The sequence below is a fragment of the Oryza brachyantha genome, chromosome 5 (genome assembly GCF_000231095.2).
Source record: "Oryza brachyantha chromosome 5, ObraRS2, whole genome shotgun sequence".
Lineage (NCBI taxonomy): Eukaryota > Viridiplantae > Streptophyta > Magnoliopsida > Poales > Poaceae > Oryza > Oryza brachyantha.
This window is the reverse complement of record NC_023167.2, coordinates 19369792-19392599: the sequence shown is the minus strand read 5'-3', so window position 1 is coordinate 19392599 and position 22808 is coordinate 19369792. Positions and strand designations below refer to the sequence as shown.

General features: G+C 41.9%; 3 protein-coding genes across 4 annotated transcripts; 2 read left to right on the top strand and 1 right to left on the bottom strand.

Annotated features, from left to right (window-relative positions):
* The first annotated feature begins 2480 nt into the window (after nucleotides 1–2480).
* Nucleotides 2481–4124, top strand: LOC102718275 (protein MIZU-KUSSEI 1-like). Its single transcript, XM_040524437.1, has one exon. The coding sequence runs from the start codon at nucleotides 2817–2819 to the stop codon at nucleotides 3717–3719; it is 903 nt and encodes a 300-aa protein (XP_040380371.1). The 5' UTR covers nucleotides 2481–2816; the 3' UTR covers nucleotides 3720–4124.
* A 4533-nt stretch (nucleotides 4125–8657) lies between these two features.
* Nucleotides 8658–11709, top strand: LOC102710591 (probable auxin efflux carrier component 3b). 2 transcript variants are annotated; one of them, XM_040524266.1, is made up of 7 exons: nucleotides 8690–9851; nucleotides 9933–10221; nucleotides 10354–10439; nucleotides 10528–10685; nucleotides 10771–10847; nucleotides 10935–11091; nucleotides 11168–11709. In XM_040524266.1, the coding sequence occupies exons 1-6, from the start codon at nucleotides 8780–8782 to the stop codon at nucleotides 11002–11004; spliced, it is 1752 nt and encodes a 583-aa protein (XP_040380200.1). In that variant the 5' UTR covers nucleotides 8690–8779; the 3' UTR covers nucleotides 11005–11091; nucleotides 11168–11709. The 2 variants fall into 2 exon arrangements, with proteins under 2 accessions (XP_040380201.1, XP_040380200.1); XM_040524267.1 differs by having other exon boundaries at nucleotides 8658–9851; nucleotides 10935–11709.
* A 3203-nt stretch (nucleotides 11710–14912) lies between these two features.
* Nucleotides 14913–17971, bottom strand: LOC102717995 (homeobox-leucine zipper protein HOX3-like). Its single transcript, XM_006655559.1, has 4 exons — nucleotides 17887–17971; nucleotides 17555–17766; nucleotides 16136–16215; nucleotides 14913–15186 (listed from the first exon to the last, which is right to left on the bottom strand). Exons 1-4 carry the CDS (start codon nucleotides 17969–17971, stop codon nucleotides 14913–14915), a joined length of 651 nt encoding a protein of 216 aa, XP_006655622.1.
* Between the last annotated feature and the right edge of the window lie 4837 nt (nucleotides 17972–22808).

Sequence of the window (22808 nt, the reverse complement as noted above, 5' to 3'; positions counted from 1 at the left end):
CGGCCGCCGCCCCGTACGTTGCGTTCCGATCACCCGACCACGTACGCATCACCCGCTGCGTGCTTGCTAGCTGTGCATCTCCATCACTCCATGCCAGCCACAGCTATAGTCTTCCGTGCATCAGATATCTCCAGCTCTTAATGAGTTCACCTAACTATATATGTAAGCATACTGCATAGTACGTGTAGTAGGGAGAGATCAAAGAACGAAACTTATTGTGGCGTATCCGGTTCACAAGTCAGCGGAGGACACGGCTGAAATCTCCTATAGCTCTAACTAATCTGTTTCCGTCATATGCAAAAATACTTTACTTAGTACCAACAAACATAGTCATCGGTCATTAGCATATTGTCATCGCTGACGGTGCTGAGCGCTGACATGTGAAATTAACCTCCATGCACCCATATGTACTGCTGCAGTTCATTTTAGCCTGTTCTGTTTCTTCTTTTTCTAGTATTACAGTGCGGTAAATTCATTTGTCCCCCCTCTCTCGGTATCTCCTGAGTTCTGATCGCTACGTACTGGGCCATCCTACAGCTAGGAAACCAAGGAGAAGAGGTGAATTTAAGCGTGTCTTGATCTTCTGACGAGAGATGCTTGCTTGCTTGCTGCAGCAACCACCGGACCAGAAACAAACAGCACCGGCCCTAGCACGATCATTTTTACATTTTAGCCTTTCTATAAACTTATTTCACATAGAGGCCCCTGTAAAACTTGTTACAAGAATAGATCACTACGAGCCAAGTACAACCTCGGCTCCAACTACATTAACGCCGGCACACTCTCCCCATGACCACTAACATGAACAATGTTAAAGAGATTGGCACTGACTTTAAAGACACTATTGTTGAGGACTAATTTATAGAATTATTTACTTGTTGATCTTTCAATAGCATATTTATAAAACTATAAATAGATCTTTGGTGTTAGTTCCTTTGTCGCTGACTCCCTTCACGTTAGTGCTTGGCTACTACTGTGTTAAGGATGTCGGCCCAACAGCCAATGTTATTGGTGTCGTGAACTTTGACTCCGGGCAAATGGGCTTTCATAATAAATTCTTTATAAAGATCTATTTATAAAATAAAATTCCAGCACCAACAATATTTTTACATTTTAACCTTTTTTTAAAAAAAATCACAAATAGACCCTACAGCACCAGCAGTAGAGACTACCACCACTAGCTCGAGAGGAGACGGATGTAGCTGTGGCTTGTGTCTCTGATCGCTCCTAGCAGTAGCGTGTAGCACTGGCGCAGGCCGGGGACGACAACGACGACGACGATGAGGTCGCTAGTACGGCGTGTCGCGTCGTCACCTGGACCCGGCCTCCCCTGCTGCTCGTTCCGGCAGGCATGGCGCTGCTTTGCTTCTGCTTCCCTCGCCATGCACCGTCGCCGTCGGCACCGGTCCGGTCGGCCCCTCCACGGTCAAAGCTGCAGCTTTCGCTTTTGGATTTTTACCCCCTTTTGGGCCCCGCTTTGCATGCCACCGATCCCGAGGCCGGCACGCAGCCTCATCACGGAGGAAAACAAACTGTGCTGCTGCTTCCTCTTTTCTTTGCCTCCTCCTCCTCTCGTCTTTCTCTTCTGCACCTTGCAGCCTTCTCGCTTTAGTTTGGATCTGTGCAGCGATCGATTTGAAAGAAAGAGAGCAAAGCTAGAAAAGCAGTGTGTTGCCTGATCGGAATGAACTGGTTTGATGGAGGTAAAATGTGCATTCATTCTCTGAAGATAAAGAAAAACTCTGAAATTGTTGGAGTTTAACATTCGGCGTTCGAGGATTGGAGCTTCCTGGTAGAGACCTTCAGGCAGTGCGGTTAGGTAAAGCTGCGCGTCCATGTGTTTGTGTATTTTAAGGAAGAATCTTTGCTTGTGGGTTGCATCATTTCAGCTTGTGCTGAGAAAAAGATGATAGGTTCCTAATTTAGTTTTGAGCTATATGTCATTCATGACGAGTTATGAAAGATTTCTGATTGGGAAATGGGAACGGAGTACAGTCCAATCGCAGAAGCCGTTGACAGCACAGGGAATGCAATGTGGTGCAGTGCTGCACTCATGTCGTCTAAGTTTGTTGGGAATTAATGGCAATTTCCACAGTATTCTATACTACATTAAGAATTAATCATGATTGTTAGGTAGCTTTTTTCTAACCTGTCTCCCTTTTTTCTTTTCAATAGACCATGCCAATACATCTGTTAATCTGAACATCGATTATATAATTACACTTCACTGCAACCTCACCAGTGCATCATCATCCACTCAGATCATCAGTAGCACTAATTAATCAATCCCCACCACTGATAAAGCCAAACCATGAAAACCAGGCACGCCTTCTCTCATGTCACTCTCTTCCCAGTTTCTCAATTATCTTATCTGCCATAAATCTCTCGAGCTTTGCCCCACTGCCGCAGCCTGCATTCCTGTCTACCATTTCCTAATTAAAAAGAAACAAGAGCAACAAGTTCAGAAGAGAACCCAACAATGCCAAGCAGCTCTCTCCTCTCTTCTTTTTGTTCGCTCGGTTTTGGTGGGTTCTGCTCACCAGCCACTCCCTCAGTACAAAAGCCCCAGTGATGCAGGGACAGAGAACACTAGAAACAAAGCATAGCTGATCGTATCACGCATCGATGCCCAAGCATACAGCTGAAGATAACCTCCTCTCATCTCTCAGACTCACAACACAGCTGCACAAGCACAACACTTGCTCAATTAGCTAGCTAGTGAAGAAAGGAGCAGTGTTCTCTTTGCTTTGCTTTGCTTTAGTTTGCTTCAAGAAGCTAGGCTTGGCTAGCTAGCTCAAGCTGAAGGAGAGCACGCCATGAGAACCATTACAGCAAGAAACCCCCATGATTCCCTCTCCTTCTCTAGGAGGCACTTCAAGTGGCCGGTTCTTGGCAAGAGCTACAGCCATGGCGCCACGAGATCAGAGGACGAGGACTATATGAAGAGCTCGGAAGCTGAGGAGGAGGACGAGGCGACAATGGCATTCTCCTCTGTTTGTCCGTCGTTCCATTCCGAGGAGTTCGTTTCTCCTCCGAAGAAGCCGCCGCGGCATCAGCAGCAGCAGCCGCAGCCACCGCAGCAGCGGAGGAAGGGCCGTACGGCCGTGTCGCGTCTGCGCTCGGCGCTGGCGGCGGCTGTGACCGGCCGGCACCGGCAGGTCGGCCTCGGCGCGCGGCTCACCGGCACGCTCTACGGCCACCGGCGCGGGCACGTGCACCTCGCGTTCCAGCTCGACCCGCGCGCGTGCCCGGCGCTGCTGCTTGAGCTCGCGGCGCCCACGGCCGCGCTGGTGCGCGAGATGGCCTCGGGCCTGGTGCGCATCGCGCTCGAGTGCGAGCGCGCCAAGGGCGGCCCGGGCGCCGCCCCCGTCCTGCCCACCGCGACGGCCGCCCCCAGCGGCGGGAAGAGGCTGCTAGAAGAGACGGTGTGGCGCGCGTACTGCAACGGCAAGAGCTGCGGGTACGCGGTGCGGCGCGAGTGCGGCGCCGCCGACTGGCGCGTGCTGCGCGCCCTGGAGCCGGTCTCCATGGGCGCCGGCGTCATACCCGCAGCGAGCTGCGGCGGCAGCGAGGGCGACGTCATGTACATGCGCGCGCGGTTCGAGCGGGTGGTGGGCTCGCGCGACTCCGAGGCATTCTACATGATGAACCCGGACAGCAGCAGCAGCAGCAGCAACAGCGGCGGTCCTGAGCTCAGCGTCTACCTCCTCCGGGTTTAATGGAATCATGTCTGAATTTTTTCTCTTTCTCTGCTTCCTTCCTTCTTCTTGCTCGTGTCATGCCGCGGAAAACTGGAAATGAATTAGGCAGGTGCTGTTTAGACTTTGTCATTAGCTAGACGAGAGTGGCAATTAATACTTGTGTGTGTGTTCATGGTGGCTAAGTGTGGATGATGCATAGTGTTAATTAATTAGGTCATGGGGGGAAGGGAGTCATCATGCTGTTGTCAGATTGTTAATGACTCAATAGATGAATAGTGTGCTCTAGTAAACCAAAGTACCTTGTCCGGTCTGGTTCTGGATGCAAGCCGTAGAATAGTGGTACATTTGCTACGTTTATTGTAATAAATCAATAAAGTTATTGTTCCCTTATAGTTTTGTACTCTGATATGCATGACGTTTAGAATGCGCAAGAAGTTTATAAGCCATCAGGGATGCAATGAGAGAAATTAAATCATTTTTCCAAAATACAATATGAACATGGCTATTCATACACGTATGCACGCTTATTCTTATGAACGTACACACACCCTAATTATATAAGCATGTGGTGTACAAACTTACTACATTTTTTCCCCTTATGGTGTTTGTCGTCTGATATGTATGAAATTTCGAATGCGATAAGAATTGGGTATGCCATATACTACGCGAGAAATAAAAGATTTGGAAAACAATACGGATATGGGCACTGACTGCTCATATCTTTCTTGTTTAATTAAAAGTTAAATTTTGGATTTGGGAAGAAAAATTAAGCAAATGATATGGAACCAATGGCCAATTCTTAGCACAGCAGAATGTGTCACAACCATGTCACGTTCTAGATGACAGTTTCCAAGTTCTTCCTCTCTCAAAAGACTCGCAATTGCTTTACTGTGGGCCTGTACTAGCAGCATGAGTAGCGTTTTCTTTTCGTAGTTTTGTTTCTCTTGCTCCAACTTCGCCTATTCAGCCAAAAGGCCTGAATTAAAGCGCGTAGGATTTTCAGACAAACAACAAAGCAAACGAGATACTGCTGTAAAATGCGATACGGTGATGAGTAGAGGAGATTCAGTGTTGCACCGGTGTGTAAGTGTTGTAAGCCCGGCCGGTACTTCTGTCAGTGTAGTGTAATGCAATGAAATGTAATGAACAGATATTGCAACAATGCGACGTCCTTGTAAATCTGTAATATGAGCAGATGGAACAGAATACAGGCTTCAGGTTTTATGAGCAGATGGAACAGAGTACAGGCTTCAGGTTTTATTTGTGCAGTAGGATTAGCACCCGACCAGAGGCATCGAGGATCCAGACCACACTGGCGTGCTGTCATGTTCTTGAATCTTGATGATGTCTCTCTCGAGTACTGCTAGTACCAGTAACAGTAGAGTTAGATTAATTTTAGTCCCATCAGATGATAGAATCATTGCGACATGATGCGGATCATGAAGTCACCGACGCCTAGAACCACACCGATAGCAAACTGGAGAGCAGAACAAGACGTACTAGTGATTATTTGGCATAATCGAAGCACTTATGCAAATCAGAACATGATCGATGTGTAAGCTCGCTATTTTTCAAGTTCATAATCACTAGAATTTCGTTTTACGTGATAATCTTCTCCTTGCTCATTCTCATTCGAAGCTGGAGTAAGCAGTGATTGAAAGTAGAAAGAAGAGATGCGGTCCCTCCTCGTGTGGCTGTGGGGGGAGAGGTGCATGGTAGGCTAGGCACGCAATGGCTAGTCGCATTTTATTTGTCATCCCGAGGCAAGCGATGGCACGGATTGCAGAGGCTGCCTCCCATGCAACGCATTTCCTCTCTGCATTCACAGCACCGGCGCCATACTCCGACCCGCAGGAGGAGCAGCAGCAAATCAATGCAGAAAGCAACAATTTTGTTTAAGGACTTGTTTAGTTTGCAAAAGATTCTTGCAAAAATATCATACCAAATGAACGGACACATATTTAAAATATTAAATACACTCTAATTACAAAATAAATTATAGATTTCGTCAAAAAAACTATGAGGCGAATCTTTTGAACCTAATTAATCTGTTATTAGCACATACATGTTACTGTAGCACTTATCGCTAATCATGTACTAAGACCCCATTCGTTCACATGCCTAAGTTAACTTATCCGCCTCGTTTTCCCTGCACACGCTTCTCAAATTGCTAAACAGTGTATTTTTTATAAAAAAATCCTATAGGAAAGTTGTTTTAAAAAATCATATTAATCTATTTTATATTTTTTTAATAAGTAATAATTAATTAATCATGTACTAATCTATTACTATGTTTTTCGTACCGGGGTAAGTTAACTTATCCCCGAACGAACGAACGCGGTCTAATTAGGCTCAAAAGATTCGTCCCACGATTTTCTCCATAACTGTGTAATTAGTTTTAATGTTCATATATATTTAATGCTCTATTTAAGTGTTAAAAATTTGATGCAGTGTTTTTGGAAAAAAATTTTGAAAACTAAACAGGGTCCAGTCATCTACACACAGCAACTACACAGGCCCAGCTCGTGAAATTTCCTGCTGGTTGCTCCTACTTGTCCTAGCACTAGCCAGCAGCCCAGCAGCAGATGTATTACAATACGGTAGTAGTACTAGTAGTAGGCTACGAATTAGAATACGGAGACTACTAGTAATAGTAGATTGTACACTTTTGGGATGAACCCATCATTCCGGCATTAACCAGCACTAACAATAGATGCAAAACCATAACCATGAGAGTGAGTATAATCGGTAAGGTAAACCGTTTTAAAAATTGTTATATCATATTTATGATTATGTGAAGGAGAGAGGAGAGTAAAGAAAAACAGATTATAAATTTATAGTCAGTTGTAGCATGAATACTAAGATATTGTATATGCTATAGACGAATCATATATTAATGATGTAGCAGCATACGTTTACATGTCACTATTATAACAAATACAATGGTAACCTATAAGTTAGTTATAATCCTACGTGGAGAAGAGATAAAATAAAAAAAATGTTGGACGATATTTACTTGAGCAAGGGACCATGACAAAACACTCTTTAAGGTTCAGCCTAGTGGCGCGGTTGAATAAGGGCTAGAAAAAGATGAGGATCCTGCATGAATGTATGCAAGAGTGGAGTTGAGCAGGTATATATGTTTGGGCCACGTGGAGCGTAATAACCTACGCTTATGGTGAAGAGATTTCTATCTCTTTCTCCCTGTCAGGCTCTCCTTTTAACATGATACACGAGCACCATAATGCCTAGGGGAGAAATGACTACATGAAAATAATAAATATCCTTTGGACAACTACAATAATATCATAAATGCTTCTTGTGGCCTCACAGAGAGCCATTTAACGAGGCCACGTCCTCCTACTGACACACATCGCCAAGACGCCTACACACAGTCAACGCAACTCACAAAATCGAATGGCTTTGTTTTGTCACGTCCACCATAAGACGAATGTCACCCTAACATAGACGGGTAATAACAAATACGTAACCGGTAGGATGGGCGTGTCAAGGGCATGTGTGCACCAAATCTTCTTTCGGCGATAGGCATACGCGTGCATGAAATGCTCTGATACGAGGCAAAGAGGGGCTCTATATGATGTCAGTCTGACACCCTACGCGTAGTGGTGTAGGTAATCAGCTATTCATGCCCCTACTCATATGGGGCATGTGGCAACCTGATATCCCCTCTACTGATTTGGTTGGGTTGGGGCGTCGGGTTGTCCCAACACCTCATCTCACAGGTTAGATTGGGGAGGTCTATTTTTTTTAGGCCAATTACTGATAAAAATATGGACTGGTTCTCATGTCCCCATAAAAAATGTTGTCTCTTATGAAAGAACTAGCTTACATATGCTCTAAGAAAGATATGAGAAAAGATAGAAGAAAAATATTAGAGCCAATTTTATAGCTAATTTGTTGGACATGTTAGTTATAATATGAGTTTATAGCTAACACGTAGCCTTACTATTAAATTTGTTGTATAAATATTAGTTTTCTGTTTCAAAATATAAACATTTAGATGATTCAAATTTTATATTACAATATAAACATTTTGCACCGATTCTCATAATTTTAGTTAGTAATTTCAAAGCAAATTATATATCTAGAAAGTAAGTCTAATTAGTGCATAATTCAAAGATAAACCACTAAAATAACTTAAAAAAGCTTTTAATATTTTTATTTTACAATGACCTTACCAGGTGTGGATGCCTGGTAGGGGCAGGCATCCCCTAGCCAATCAGCCCTTTCCTGCTTTTGCACGGTCCTCGATAAAGAGCAGCCGTGCACATCCGCTGGGCCGCCTCCACCTGCCCGTTGCTTTGCGAGTTTCCCTTTCGGCTCAACGGAGAAGCCGGCAGCGATGTGACTTTTGGCAATCTGCGGTGGCAAGCAGGCAGTGGATGGCACGGCCGGCCCAACTCGTGTTTGGGGCTGGGGTGAGATTCGCGGTGGGCCGGAACCTCAGAAAGAAGCGTTTGCTGCTCGTGGGCCGAACCGCTACTAGGTCGGCAGGCGGGAGCACGATACAATGGGCCGAGTTCATGGGCTGACTTCGTGGAACACGGAGAGAGACCGCTGCGTTGTCAGATGCTGTTTGCAGATCATCGGATCAGCTGCGCCTGTACCAGCCACAGTGACAAGGCGATGCACGAGTCCATCCAAAACTGCACGGCATTTCGAGGTGCGCCGCGCCGGACTGACGTGACAATACGCATACCGGCCAATGGACCCATGCCCAGCCCAGACGACTGAACTGACACCTGCAGGAGAGTACGAGTTTCTTTTTCTTTTTGCCCTTTCGAGATTCCTCTGTGAAATGCTTAGCCGCATTCCGTGTCACGCTGTCACGTTACGTGGTAGCTTTACCGTGCGACGCACAATGCAGAGTTTTTCGTTGGTGGGAAGAGAAACAGTCAAGGCCCAAGGACGGTATAAATTCGCCGCAAAACGCACTCTCTTCTGCATGTAGAGTAACGAACTGCGCGCCGAGCCGGAGGCGGACCTCCTCTCGATCGCATCCAAACCCGACCGATCCTGCTCCCCGGCCGCCGGCGATCCGCGCCGCCGCCGCCGCCATGATATCGTGGCAGGAGCTGTACATGGTGCTTTCGGCGGTGGTGCCGCTGTACGTGGCGATGATCGCGGCGTACGGATCGGTGCGGTGGTGGGGCGTCCTCACGCCGGACCAGTGCTCCGGCATCAACCGCTTCGTCGCCGTCATCGCCGTCCCGCTCCTCTCGTTTCACTTCATCTCCAGCAGCAACCTCTACGCCATGAACCTCCGCTTCCTCGCCGCCGACACGCTGCAGAAGGTGCTGATCCTCGCCGCGCTCGCCGTCTGGTCGCGCTTCCCCGCGCGGTCACCGGCGTGGTCGCCGCTCGACTGGTCCATCACGCTCTTCTCCGTCTCCTCGTTGCCGAACACGCTCATCATGGGGATACCGCTCCTCGTCTCCATGTACGGGCCCTACTCCGGCGACCTCATGGTGCAGATCGTCGTGCTCCAGTCCGTCATCTGGTACACGCTCATGCTCTTCCTCTTCGAGTTCCGCGCCGCCCGGGTGCTCATCGCCGGCCAGTTCCCGGACACCGCAGCGTCGATCGCCGCCGTGCACGTCGACCCGGACGTTGTGTCACTCGTGGGCAGCCAGGCCGAGGTGCACGCCGAGGTGGCGCCCGACGGGAAGCTGCGGATGATCGTGCGTCGGTCGTCCGTGTCGAGGCGATCCCTCGCCGTCGCCACGCCGCGGCCGTCGAACCTGACCGGCGTGGAGATCTACTCGGTGAGCTCGTCGCGGAACGCCACCCCGAGGGGCTCCACCTTCACCCTCGCCGACATACCCGGCCACCACCCACCGAACAGCGCGCTGCGTGCGTCCAGCTTCGGCGCCGCGGACCTATTCTCACTGCACTCTTCGTCGAGGCAGCAGACGCCGAGGCCGTCCAGCTTCGACGAGCACGCGGCGGCGCGGGCCAGAGCATCCGCGACAGTGGCTCCCAGCAATGACCCCAACGACACGCACATGATCGACTGGAGCTCCGGCGCTTCCGCCGCGTCGGAGGTGAGCGGCCTGCCGGTGTTCCGCAGCGGCAGGGAGGTGCGCCGACTAGTCCCCTGCGACGCGCCGTCCATTGCCTCGTCGAGAGGTCTGTCTCCAAACTCATCTTGATCCCGCGTGAAACTCCCAACTAATCCATCAAATAAAACCCGTACATGTTTTTCCTCAGTGATCCGGCCGCCGGGAGCGATGGACGGGGAGCGAGCGGCGAGCTTCAACAAGGCCGTGCCCGGGCAGGACGAGCTGGCGAAGCTGGAGGCCGGCTCGAAGACGGAGCAGCAGACAGCGGCGGTGGCGAAGGACGGTGGCGCGGGCGCGGAGAGGGCGGGAACGCAGCAGACGGCGCCGGCCGGCGTGATGATGCGGCTCATCCTCACCACGGTATGGCGCAGGCTGATCCGGAACCCCAACACCTACGCCAGCCTCGTCGGCCTCACCTGGTCGCTCATCGCTTTCCGGTAAATCAAACTCCTCGTTACTTCTTCTTGGTTACTCATGTTCGATCGATGATTAAGTTTGAAACTGGATTCGATCAGGTTGTTGTCAGTTCAGTGTTGATGCTGTAATGAGCAATGTTGTATTTACTGCAGGTTCCACATTGCGATGCCAATCATAGTGGCCAAGTCAATCTCCATACTCTCCGATACAGGGTTGGGAATGGCCATGTTTAGCTTAGGTAGGTTCAGTTCCTTCCACCACCATCTGCTTTAGGAGTGTATTTGGTTCAGACAAGTGCAGATCTTTAAACTGAATCTTGCGTTCAGGACTGTTCATGGCAACGCAGCCAAAGATCATCGCCTGCGGCCACTCCGTCGCGGCGGTCAGCATGGCCATCCGCTTCCTCGTCGGCCCGGCTGTCATGGCCGCCGCGTCCGCCGCCGTCGGCCTCCGCGGCACGCTCTTGCGTATCGCCATTGTTCAGGTGAGCCAATGCTCTGAATCTGCATTGCATTCTTGGTTGGGTTTCTACGCACTGATTGCAAGTGCACTGCATTCTGAAATGTTAGGCCGCTCTGCCACAAGGAATTGTGCCGTTTGTGTTCGCGAAGGAATACAATCTCCATGCTGCCATCCTTTGCACTTTGTAAGTCTGCAGAGTTAACCCTGAAAATTGCAAGTACATGACCATGATCAAGATTCTAAATGTCATACATATTTCCATCGTTTTCAGGGTCATCTTTGGCATGCTAATTGCTCTACCAATCTCCTTGGTCTACTATATTATCCTTGGACTACTGTGAACGAATCAGCAACGATAGTAAAAAAAGCCTTACACGTGGCGGAGACCGGGCGGTGCAGAACTGTGGATGGCCGGCACATGTTCTAGCGTACGTGCTTATGCTTAAGCTTGATTAATCTAATAAAGCATTTCTGATGAAGTATGAACTGTTCATGCATTTGTAGGCTCGTAGCTTCTAATTCCTTGGTTGAGACTTGAGTAGATTTGGAGAACACACCATCTGACAGTCTCTCACTTCCGGGCCAATGGAATAACATACACACGGAAGCAACTTAATCGATGTTTTAGTCATTAGTTCTCCACATATTTCTTCTGTATTCTTCTGATCCCATTTCTGCACTAACAATTTTGCGAGGAGAAAAGGCACTGAGGTGCTCCTTTCTTGGAATGGACGGCACATGTTCTGAAGGACTACAAGTGGTGTGGTTGTAGTGGTGTGGTATCCGTGGGAGTTTCTTTCTCTCGCTCCTTATAGATTTATTCCCTAGTTTCAGAACTCCTTTTCCTCAGGATCTTTATAGTTATCTTCTCCTCTCTCTGTTTTTCTTTTTTTCCTGGATTTGGTTCTCTATTTATAGTGCCATGGGATACCACAGCTCGGTTTTGACCGAGGAACCAGGAACGTGCTACTACAGGGAATGAAATTTCCTTCATCTTATGCCTTGTAGGGTAGCTATTTAGGCCTTGTTTAGTTTCTAAATTTTTTTTTCAAAAACATCACATTAAATTTTTGGACATCTAAATGAAACATTAAACATATAGATGAATCAAAAAACTAATTGCACAATTATGAAAGAAATCTTGAGACGAATCTTTTAAGTCTAATTAGTCCATGATTAGCCATAAGTGCTACAGTAACCAACATGTTCTAATGACGGATTAATTAGGCTCAAAAGATTCGTCTCGCGGTTTCTAGGCTAGCCGTGAAATTCGTTTTTTCATTTGTGGCCAAAAACCCCTTCCGACATCCGGTCAAACATTTGACGTGACACTTCTCCCAAAAATTTTCTCAATCTAAACACCACCTTAATGCACATGCTTATTGGACGTGTGATGTGATTAACGGTATTAGAGGCTGATGAGAGTTCCACGCGGTCTGTTGGCCCTCATGAGCCACACTCTTGCGACGTGGACAATGTTGGTAGCTTGGACATCTGACTTGTAGGCCTTACCAATCGTTTCTGGCAGGTTTTATATATGCTCTAACAACTAAGCTATTTGGTCTACTGGGCTTTAAAAATAGAAATTTAGTGGCCCCATACACATTTTGAGGCCTCACAGGAAAAAAATTTCTTCCATCCCCAACCCCATACGGGTGGGTGCCTGGTGGATCCTCGGCCACGACGGGAAATTTGCCATCTCGAGCCCTGTGGTGTGAGTCACTGTTGAAAGAATCTTGGTTTCCATAACACCAATAGTCTGGTTACCTGTTTACTACCACGGAGTAGTTTGCTTCATCTGGGAGCACGTCTGATACTTCTAGTGTGTTTGGTTCAGAAACGTGCCAGACTTATGCATGCAGCTTCAAGCTGAAGCGCTTGAAATAAGTGGTCTGACTCATCTTGTGTTGTTTGCTTGTACTATCCAGTTTAGGGTGTTATTGTTTGTTTATTTTGAGAAAAAAAAGCAAACGACATATTTAAACATAAAAAAGTAATTTATAAATAAAATTTTTTTATACATGTTCTTCGCAATCAAAAACATGACCAGCCCTGAATTTTCATGGTCCTAGAGCAAAACTATATATATGAATATATATATATATATATATATATGAATTATCGTCGTAAACATTTAAATTTTATTCATAGATGATATTTATATAGAAAAACTTGTACATGTTGTTAAAAAAATTAAGAGTGGGGGGCTATAGCGGCCGCACCGCTTGCTCCCCTCTAGAGCTAACCCTTTTTTTTAAAAAAATAAAGTACGATGAAAAAAACCAGAAAACCAAAGTTGAAAATTTATTTTTTTTGGTTTATGAGTATAAGGAAAAGCGAAAAAACGAGTACCTTATATTACAATATTTGATGTTTTCTTTTTTGGTTTTACGAGTTCCCAATCTGTCAGGTTCATTTCTTGCACAAGCTCTTTGAAACGCCTGATCAAGCAAAATTCTTTGCAAGTTTGCCTGTACATCGGCATGCTTTTTTCTTTGCAGATTACTCAGGTGGCCAGACGCCAGCCAAACAGACCACCACACGTCTTGTCTTAGCTGTTAACTGTCCACACCCTTATCACCTTATGTATTCTTCTTCACTTCTTGAGCTCTCTTACTTCTAGCCATTGATTAATCATTCACATTTTTCTAATAAATACATATTCTTCTTGAGCCATTTTGGGGTATAGCCATTGGTTAATCATTCATATTTTTCTAATAAAAATATATTTGCTCATTTCAATAATGGATAAGGGCAAAAGGGAAAGAAAAATCAACGGTCATAATTGCTCTTTCTAAATTTAATCATGCATGCATTGCATGCTTTGTATGGATAGACATGCAAGTTAATATGATTTCATATTTGGACAAGTGGAATCACACAAATAAATTCAAAAATCCGGATCTCACCAAAAAAAAAATCTTCTATGTATTAGTTTTTTTAGAAAAAAAATACACATTACCTTTTAGTGTCTATATGTTGTGTGTTTTCATATCTGATTTAAAATTTTGAATTCCAGGGGGTGATTCCTGACTCTAAATGTGATTCAAATGTGGTACAAAAAATTGTATTCAGAATATGAAATGTAATTTGCACAATATATTTTACATTTGTATAATATAGTAAATGAATTTTTTTTACAAATAATGACATATGTAAAAGAATTACCACTTTTCTTATTATAGGTCATACCCCTAGTGGGGTATGAATTACAACTTTAAGGTCATACCACTAGTGGGCAGAGGTGGATCTAGCATGAGGGGCGGAGGCTCGAGCCTCCGCTACCCCGTTAAAATTATCAGAGCTTCCACAAAGACCCACTCCTAAAATTTTATGACAAATATTAACAGTAATGAGGCTGAGAATCTATGTAATTTGTTCAGACATCTCTAAACTCGTTGGCTAGATCCGCCACTGCCAGTGGGGTGATAGATTGTATCAACCACTAAATCAAAGGCTAATGAATGGTCCAAACAAATTTGGAGCACCTTAACAAAATCATTCTTCCGAGTTTTGACATTATCTACGGAAAATGTATTCTGTAGTAAAGAAAAATGTATTCTTCTAATCCAATGCTTGCAAAGCTAGGTTTTTTAACATCCGCACTCTCAAAAGAGGTTTCTCTAAGACTTAGGCAGACTCGTAAGGGTAGCATATGAGTAGAAACCAGCTAATTCCTGAACATTCAATTGTTTAGATATTAACCAGGTCCGGATCTTCTGCATTATTACTCCTACAGTGATAATCACTGACAGATAAGTCTAGTCTCACATGCCTGTTGCTGTCACTGTAGTAGCAATAGTGCAGAGAATCCCCACCGATATTAACCATTCATGTTTGTTCTTTTGCGAGGCAACCAGAACCACAAAATTTGTCAGCCAAGAAAGATTAAACAAAAACAGAGTATAAGATAGCTATTATCTGTTTTCTCACAAATAACATGACTGCTAATGATTTCTCAAAACAAAACAGGAACGACTAAGCTGGAACTGTTCCGAACAAAAGTCAAACCCTCATGATCAACGATAAAGACTGACAGGTTTCGAACTAAATGTATTTTGGGAAAAAAAAAGAAAGACATTTCAAACTAAATGTAAAACTCTAAAGATAGATAGTATTCAAGTCCCGTCGACACCAATGTTTCCAAGCTTATTCTTCATCAATGTCCTACAAGACGGCTGTGACTGATCACTGATGATGATATTGCCGAATCTTGTAGTACCCATCTTGTGCTCTTGGCATGAGCGCATCAGAGTGCATTTGGCGAGTACCAAGCCCTGTAAGGGTTTGGGTCAAGCCAAGGCGAAGTGAAGATGCCAGTAGCTGCAGAAGTGCTGGCTTGCTGTCCAGCGGGAGCTCTGACGGCGTGCTGCCAGTGATGAGTGTGGAGCTGCAGCTGCAGCTGCAAGTTCTTCGTCTTGAGCTGCTCAACCTGGAGCCGGAGGCTGTGGTTATCCTCTTGAGCTATGTTCAAGCTTTCCTTCAGTTGCTTGCACTCCATCTCGGTGGATTTCTGCTTAGACCTGAGCAGGAAACAAACATCACATTACTATAGGTTTGTGAAGATTAATCTGAAAGATACTACTAGTACCAGCATAACAGGCACTGGAGCGAATGATGAACTCTGAACTTGTTCTAGTTTGCTAACTATGTCCTGCTGTTTACAAAATCAGGGATTTCTTTTCGAGGTAAACCTCGATGAGGAGTTGTCTCAGTTTATAACAACAAGCCCAAAAACTATACACCAGCACGGTTAATCAATGGAAAATAGGCACGATTAATTAAAGGAAAACAACCCACAAAGAAGTATTTAATTGAGGGTTTTCATCTGCTAGTGCTAAGGCATTAATTCCCAATAGAGCCATGCAATTGTTTCAGACATCGCAAGTTTCAAACTAACAGGTAAGCTCAGAACGAAAAATATGAACCATTGCTTGCACGGCAACAATTTTGTCTCAGTACAGCATTGTAGCTCATCTAGAGATACTGTCTATAATCTTAACTAAAATAAAGGTAAATCAGAATAATCAATCAGAGCATTTGCATCAGATAGCAGGATACCACTACCACGTCAAAGATTGTTGCAGACTCATGCTACTACTACGGTTACCATCTTGCATCATCTTATCTTTTTCAGATAAAGGAAAGTCTAGCATTACCTGAATCACAAATTAATATAATGCCTATCTAAATGTTTTAACAGTTTATACTATGAAAAGCCAAGTAACATATAGATGATTGACGTACAAGGCTTTTGACACTAAACTGCTTTTGTTTAAACGAGACATCGAGATAAACTTTATCATTTTTTTTTTGGAAATGTGATATAATCTTAATCTTCAGAACAGATGGCAGTATGTAACCAATAAGGGAAAACCAGAACTAGAATTAAGCATATATGTAAGAGAAAAAAAATGCATATACGAGAACACTTTAATTAGTGAAAGCATTGAGAAAACTTGTCCTGGTTACCTTGACCTGCGGTTGCGGATCCAGGAATCCACCTGCTTTAACCGAAGATTCAGTCGAGCAGCCAACTCCCTCTTTTGTTTCTGAAAATGTTCCATTCATTTCCTAGAGCGTCAGTGACTGGTCTCCATTGACCATCAACAGAGCAACTAATTATTAAAAAAATGGTCTATTAACTGCTCCACCTGCGTTTAGTCCATTACAGGCAGGAATCATGAACTCTAGTGTAGCAATATACGACACAAATATTCACCAGTTGTATCCTTGCATTTCATATAAGAAGATAACCCCATCTATTTTTCCTACTTTAATTCAGCATTTTAAGGGCGCTCTGAGATTAACTAAAAAGATTTGGTAGTTGGACTTGGCAGATCAGATTACTAGGACAACGGATTATATTCATGGAAAAGCATGCTAATAGACTCCAAAGTGAGTAAAACTCGATAGTTATTAATTACGAACTTTGGAATTATTAAATCATAGAAAAACTATAATTAAAACTCCAAACTAAGTGCAACTCGATTTTTTAATTATAAATTTTATAATTATTAAATAATATAAAATCTATAATTGTGACTTAAAAACATGCACAACTCCATAGTTATCAATACAAAATTTTGGCAAAAATAAATCATGGGAAAATGCTGTAACTGGGACTCTGAATTGGGTACACCTCTTCACTGCTAATTTCGAATTTCAAAATTATTTAATCATAAAAAACTGTATATGGACTTCCAACAAAGTATAGCTTGATATTTCAATTCAAAATTTCCCATTTTTAACTATATAAAATATTTTTCTTATATGTATAATATTTAGTTAAAAATAAAATTAGCTGCAACACTATATATAAAATCCACCCTAATATTACAATAATACCAAAAAAAATTCATCATATGATTAAATTTTTAATATTTATAACAATGACCAGTTCTTTGCATAAGCTAGAGATTAGTACAACTTAGGCCGTGCTCGGCAGCCCATGTCACGAAACTATATCCCCTCGTTTTCTATGTGGACGCTTTCCGATCTGTTAAATGGTATATTTTTATAAAAAAATCTATAGTAAAGTTGTTTTAAAAATTCATATCAATCGGTTTTTAAAGTTTTTTATAACTAATAATTAATTAATCATATATTAATCTATTGCTACGCTTTTCGCAACGGTTACTTAACCAACAAATAAACACGGCATTAATTTAATGTGTGATCTATCAAGAGATATATTTTCAATCAAAATTTCAAGAGCATGCCCATGATTGTATCATACTAGTAAAAAAAAAATAAATTTGCTTGATGTAATGGTATCCAGATCCATTATTTATGTATAAATCTAATTCCAGATCTACTGTATTTCAAAATTAATTAATTAATGAACTCAAAAGGCGGATGATTATATTGAAATTAAAAAAACAAGCTTACCACATCAATTGTAGGATTTTGACGATAAAATTCGTCAAGTTGCTTGCACTGCTCCATGGTGAGGCGTGCATGCCTAGAGCTTTCTCTCCTAAGAACACCCCTCTCCTCCCCTCTGTGCACCCCCATGCCAACACCAAGGCGCAGCTCCTCCTCTTCACCGCTATACGGGCGGTTCAAGTCCAGATGGACACCCTGCTCCCTCGCGTTCTTATCTGCACATACACATGTACATGGAATTAGAGGTGTCCATGCAAATATTCACCCATACACCAATCTTGGTGACATAGAAATAACAGGAAGTTTGCTCATGGCTGGCTACATTGCAACCTTACCAGAGAAAGGGTTGAGGGCATGACCAGGAAGAGCAATGGAAAGCTTCAAGCCGGAAGGACACTTCAGGGTTCCAATAGGCTCCATTGATCACCGATTGCGAAGAAGGTGGAGATCTAGCGGAAAAGGTACGCGACCAAAGAGGAGCTAAGCAAGGCGGCTAGATGATGGAGAAGGTGGATGGAGCGCGTGGTTTTATAGGAGGTACAACAGGTTATACATGGATGCGCTTTATTTCGTGGGTGTGAAATGATCTGGTCAGGTAATGTTTCCTATTCTATTCTATTTCGTCAATTAATTGTGCTAATTTGGGAGGCGGATATTATCTCTTGGTTGGCTAGGATTAATATTTACCTTTTCATTTTATAATAACGATTTATATATATATAATTAAGTACAACAATGACAATCATTGGCTTATTAATATTTTTTGAGTTTTTACAAATATTGTAAGTTAAAGAGTAAGTGGCTAAAAATGACTCGCATCTATGTGTATAAGCTAGAGAGGGATGTTGTATGTTCACACTGAATAAAGTAAGAGTTTTAAGAAAACAATAGTAGTAATAATTGTTAATATAACCACATAGATAGATAATCTAGGGTTAGTGGCAACAGCAATTATGTTGAGGAATGAGGAGGTAGGAGAGGACGATACTGCCACATTGGTGTAGAAGAAAGGGGAAAAACAAGAGGAAGAGAAGAGAGTAAAAAGAAATAGACTGATAAGTGGGTCCCAATGCCACGTGGGATGCCACAAAGTACTAAAACCACACTTTTTTTTTGTTAAAGGAGGTATATATCGTCTGGTTTCAAGAATTGAAGAGTGTAGCAAGTATAGCTTCGTAGTTGAAAGGCGTAAGTCATACAAATCATACTTTTATAGTTATGGGTGGGTACATCAGATTTACACTTTACAACCTTTAAATGAGATGATGTGGTGATTCGTATGCTAAATCTAAGCATATCTATCTTTTTATTCCGATCCTTTTCTAGAGGTACCTATAATGGCAATGCTTCTTTTGGAGAAGCATTACTTTTGTTCAAGCAATTCAGCTACCACACTAAAAATCGGTTTCAAGGTGCCTAGACGTTGCCTTCGAAAAATGGGGGAAAACTACTAGATGTGACGCCAACAAGAAGAATTAGCAACGGTGTTCACACTGAAGCTAATAGCAAGCACACAAACTAAAGAACCATTAAAGCATGATTAACTAAACATTTTCTATTAGAAAGATGAAAATAGATTTATTTAATTTTTAAAAATTTTATGTAGCTATTTTTAAAAGGGAAAATTGCAAACCCTATTCCCAAATATCACTCTTAGTTTGAGATTACCTCTATAAGTTAATTTGTTGTAAATACCTTACTCCTAATTTATTTTGGTTTGAAATTGCCCCCTATTGTGGCCACACGTGTATTTTTGTGGCTAAGCATGTCCATCCATGGTTTGAAACAGTTTCCAATAGTAATCCAACTGAACCTGCATAAGTCGATGTAGGATGGATTGAGTCAGTGGGATGAACATGTTATGTGTTTTGTGTTCAAGAATAAAGGGTAATAGCAATCAAGCAGTAGACAACTATAGTTGCCTATGATCTTGACGCAAGTGAACTAGGCAACTCTTTCTCTAGTGTTGTAAGTCAACAAAAACGATCTCTCTCAACGTCATAGTTGAATACTAGATCCACAAGTCGAGCATAGCATACAATAAAATATATTATATTCTATCACATGTTAAAAATGTTTTCGATAATTAAAATTCATCATCCTTCCTTGTGCATATGTTGTTAGGAGTGTTTTTGGATCCTAGTTTGCATTGTCATATTAATATGGATCATAAGCATTTACCTAACTAAAAAGTTCAGAAAATATTGACTCAACATAAAATTATGGGAAAATACCTAAAATATTTCATAACACAAATAACCTACTATATTTTTTTGCATAAATTTATCACTTCATTTTATACGATCAATTAAATCATTCAACTTAGTAAAAATATGAAATAACAACATAGCACTTAGCCTACCTCTCAACCTCACCATATGGCATCCTTAGGCATCTTCCCATAAAATATTGAATTAGATGCAAGAGCATTCCCAACATATACTCTATCCCGAAAATAGAGTATGTGGGAAAAAAAATGCTCCAGTAAATACTTCATCACATCCTCACCATATGGCATCCTTAGGCATCTTCCCATAAAATATTGAATTAGATGCAAGAGCATTCCCAACATATACTCTATCCCGAAAATAGAGTATGTGGGAAAAAATTGCTCCAGTAAATACTTCATCACATCCTCTAAAAATAGAGCATCCTCTACTCACTTCATATCTCAACATCCAATCACAAGAGGAGAGAGCAAGAACAACACGAGAGGAGGTGATTGCAAACTATTAATAAAATATGTATGGAGATGTAATATGGATGTTCTGTTGAAGTGATAACTGATATAAAGAGAATGTATTTTAGATGGCCACCCAAATGGCAATAGGGACGATCAAACTTAGATGAATTGATGGAAATGCTCTAAGACTAAACATGTACTCAACCTTCTATAGTCTTCCTCCCACCAATATCACAAAGGCAACACATAAAATATCTACCCCAATATCTTTAAACAATATTCAACTACTAGAAATAGATTCACATATGGCACGTCGCCCATTTACCATGGTAAAATCTTAAGTCCTCCAATCTTGGAACTTGGTCCATGTCTTAGATCACATCTTTGTTGACCTCTAGTGATTTAGGTTCATATTATAAAGCACAATCGCTTGGAGAAATCAAGGATGAAACACAACTAAGTGGTACTGTTCACAAACTTAGTTTCTAGGATTTACCATCACTTGTTTCACTATTTGGTTAACACATGTAAATTGATGACATTTGAGTTATATTGCTAAAACAACATGCTTACGAACAACATCATCGTACATTGACATTACACATGAGATTAACAAGTGCGTGGAGCTCGATCATCTAAACATCATCATGAGAGCAGCTCCACGTATGTGACAACCACATCCAACTCTTGCAGTAGCAAGAGCGAAGGATGTTTCTTAAAATCGACTGATGTAATAGGTTTTGTAATAATATTGACCATGAGATGCGCTAGGTCATATAGAACATATGGAAAAGGCTACGGGAATATTTGTGAGCAACGGTGATAGGGGAAATCTCAAACCAAAATGAATTATAAGTGGGGTATTTGAAATAACTCAACTTATAGGAGGGAATCTCAAACTAAGAGTAACATTTGGGTGGATTTTCACAATTTTTCCTTAAATAGTTGCATTGTTTTAAGAGTTTGAAAAATGTGTTGCTATCAGGATTTGGAGTAACCAACCCATATTGCAGAAAAAACCCTAAAACCCATTTAAGCAGATCTTCTTCTATTTGTGTGGCCTACATTGTTGTCTTAGTTGTTTGACATTTGGTTCTCATGAGAAAAGCAATATGCAGGCGTTGACCTGCAGTGAACACAAACATAACAGACTGTAAACTATAATCACTCGCTGAGACAAACCATGCAATGTCGCAATGTGATAGCACAACACAGCTGGAGGTAGGTGGTGCCCGCTGCACCATCTGCCCAACCATGCCATAGTTTCATGGTTGGCGAGGCAGATGAGCCCAATTAAATTTCAGTCCTTAATATATGTAAGTAGGCCTTGAAATTATGAGCCCATTAAAAAGCCCAACAAAGTGCCCTTACTTTATTTTTGGAATAGATCTGCCTCACCCGTCTTAAGTCTGGATCTCCAAATATAACACATATGTAATTATGTAAACATGAATATTTGTTTTGATCCCTTCTGTACCCCTCCTGTTAGTTGACCATGAGTTGATCGTTAAATAAGTGTTAAAATGTCGATTTTATCTCTGGATATGCAGGGAATGACGAAATAAAGTATTTACACATTAAAAAATATAGTACTTTGTTGTATGACAATAAGTTAATGGATGAGAAAGTAATATTGGTAGCATAATAGATTTTTTAAATGATAGCCATAATAAATTTAAGTTATAGTATTTACGTATTAAAATTTTAAATATATATTAAAAATGTGTGTAACATTTTTAAATGGTAACCATAATAAATTTAAGTTATAGGTAGCATTTTTTAAGTTATACAACTTGTGGCAAATCTATCGTACTACTATCAAAAAAATACATTACATATATTTTTAATAAAAATAATACATTTTTATTATTATAAAATATTTTTTTATTATGAATAATACCTTACAATTAAGAATATAATAGTCACACTCAATGAATTTATAGCTTTTAACTATATTCTACATATTTCTATTATTTTCCTTTCTAGACATAAGGGCAAAATTGTCATTTTTACAAAAAAAAATTAAACAGCCAACTGACGGTCAATGGACCAAAAGGGCATGGAAGGGATCAAAATCAAATTCAAGATCATGCAAGGAAGTTAGCAAAATTCAGAGGCACTGGGGATAGGCTAATATTTGAAGGGCATACACAGAATTTTCCCATCATAGAAACTATATGTGATTCCATCCTCAAAGAAAAAAAAAGAATTTTATAGGATATAATTGTCAATCGATGAAAAGAAAAGGAAATACTAATTAGTCAGATGTTGGTATTATTAGATGTAGACTCTTTAGTTAAAGAGGGATGTTGAATGTTCACGCAGAATTAAAGTAAGATGACTTTGAAGAAAACAATAGTTGTAGTAATTGTTAATATTTCCACATGGATTTTTATTTACTTTCTGTATGATAAACTTAGTTTGCCTAATACGACATTTAAATGAAATGATCTGGTGATTAATATGCTGCATCTAAGCATATTTATATCTTTTCATTTCAATCCTTTTTTACAGGTAGCTACAATTGCTATGCTTGTTTTGTAGATGCAATATTTATTTTGCTTAACCAATTCA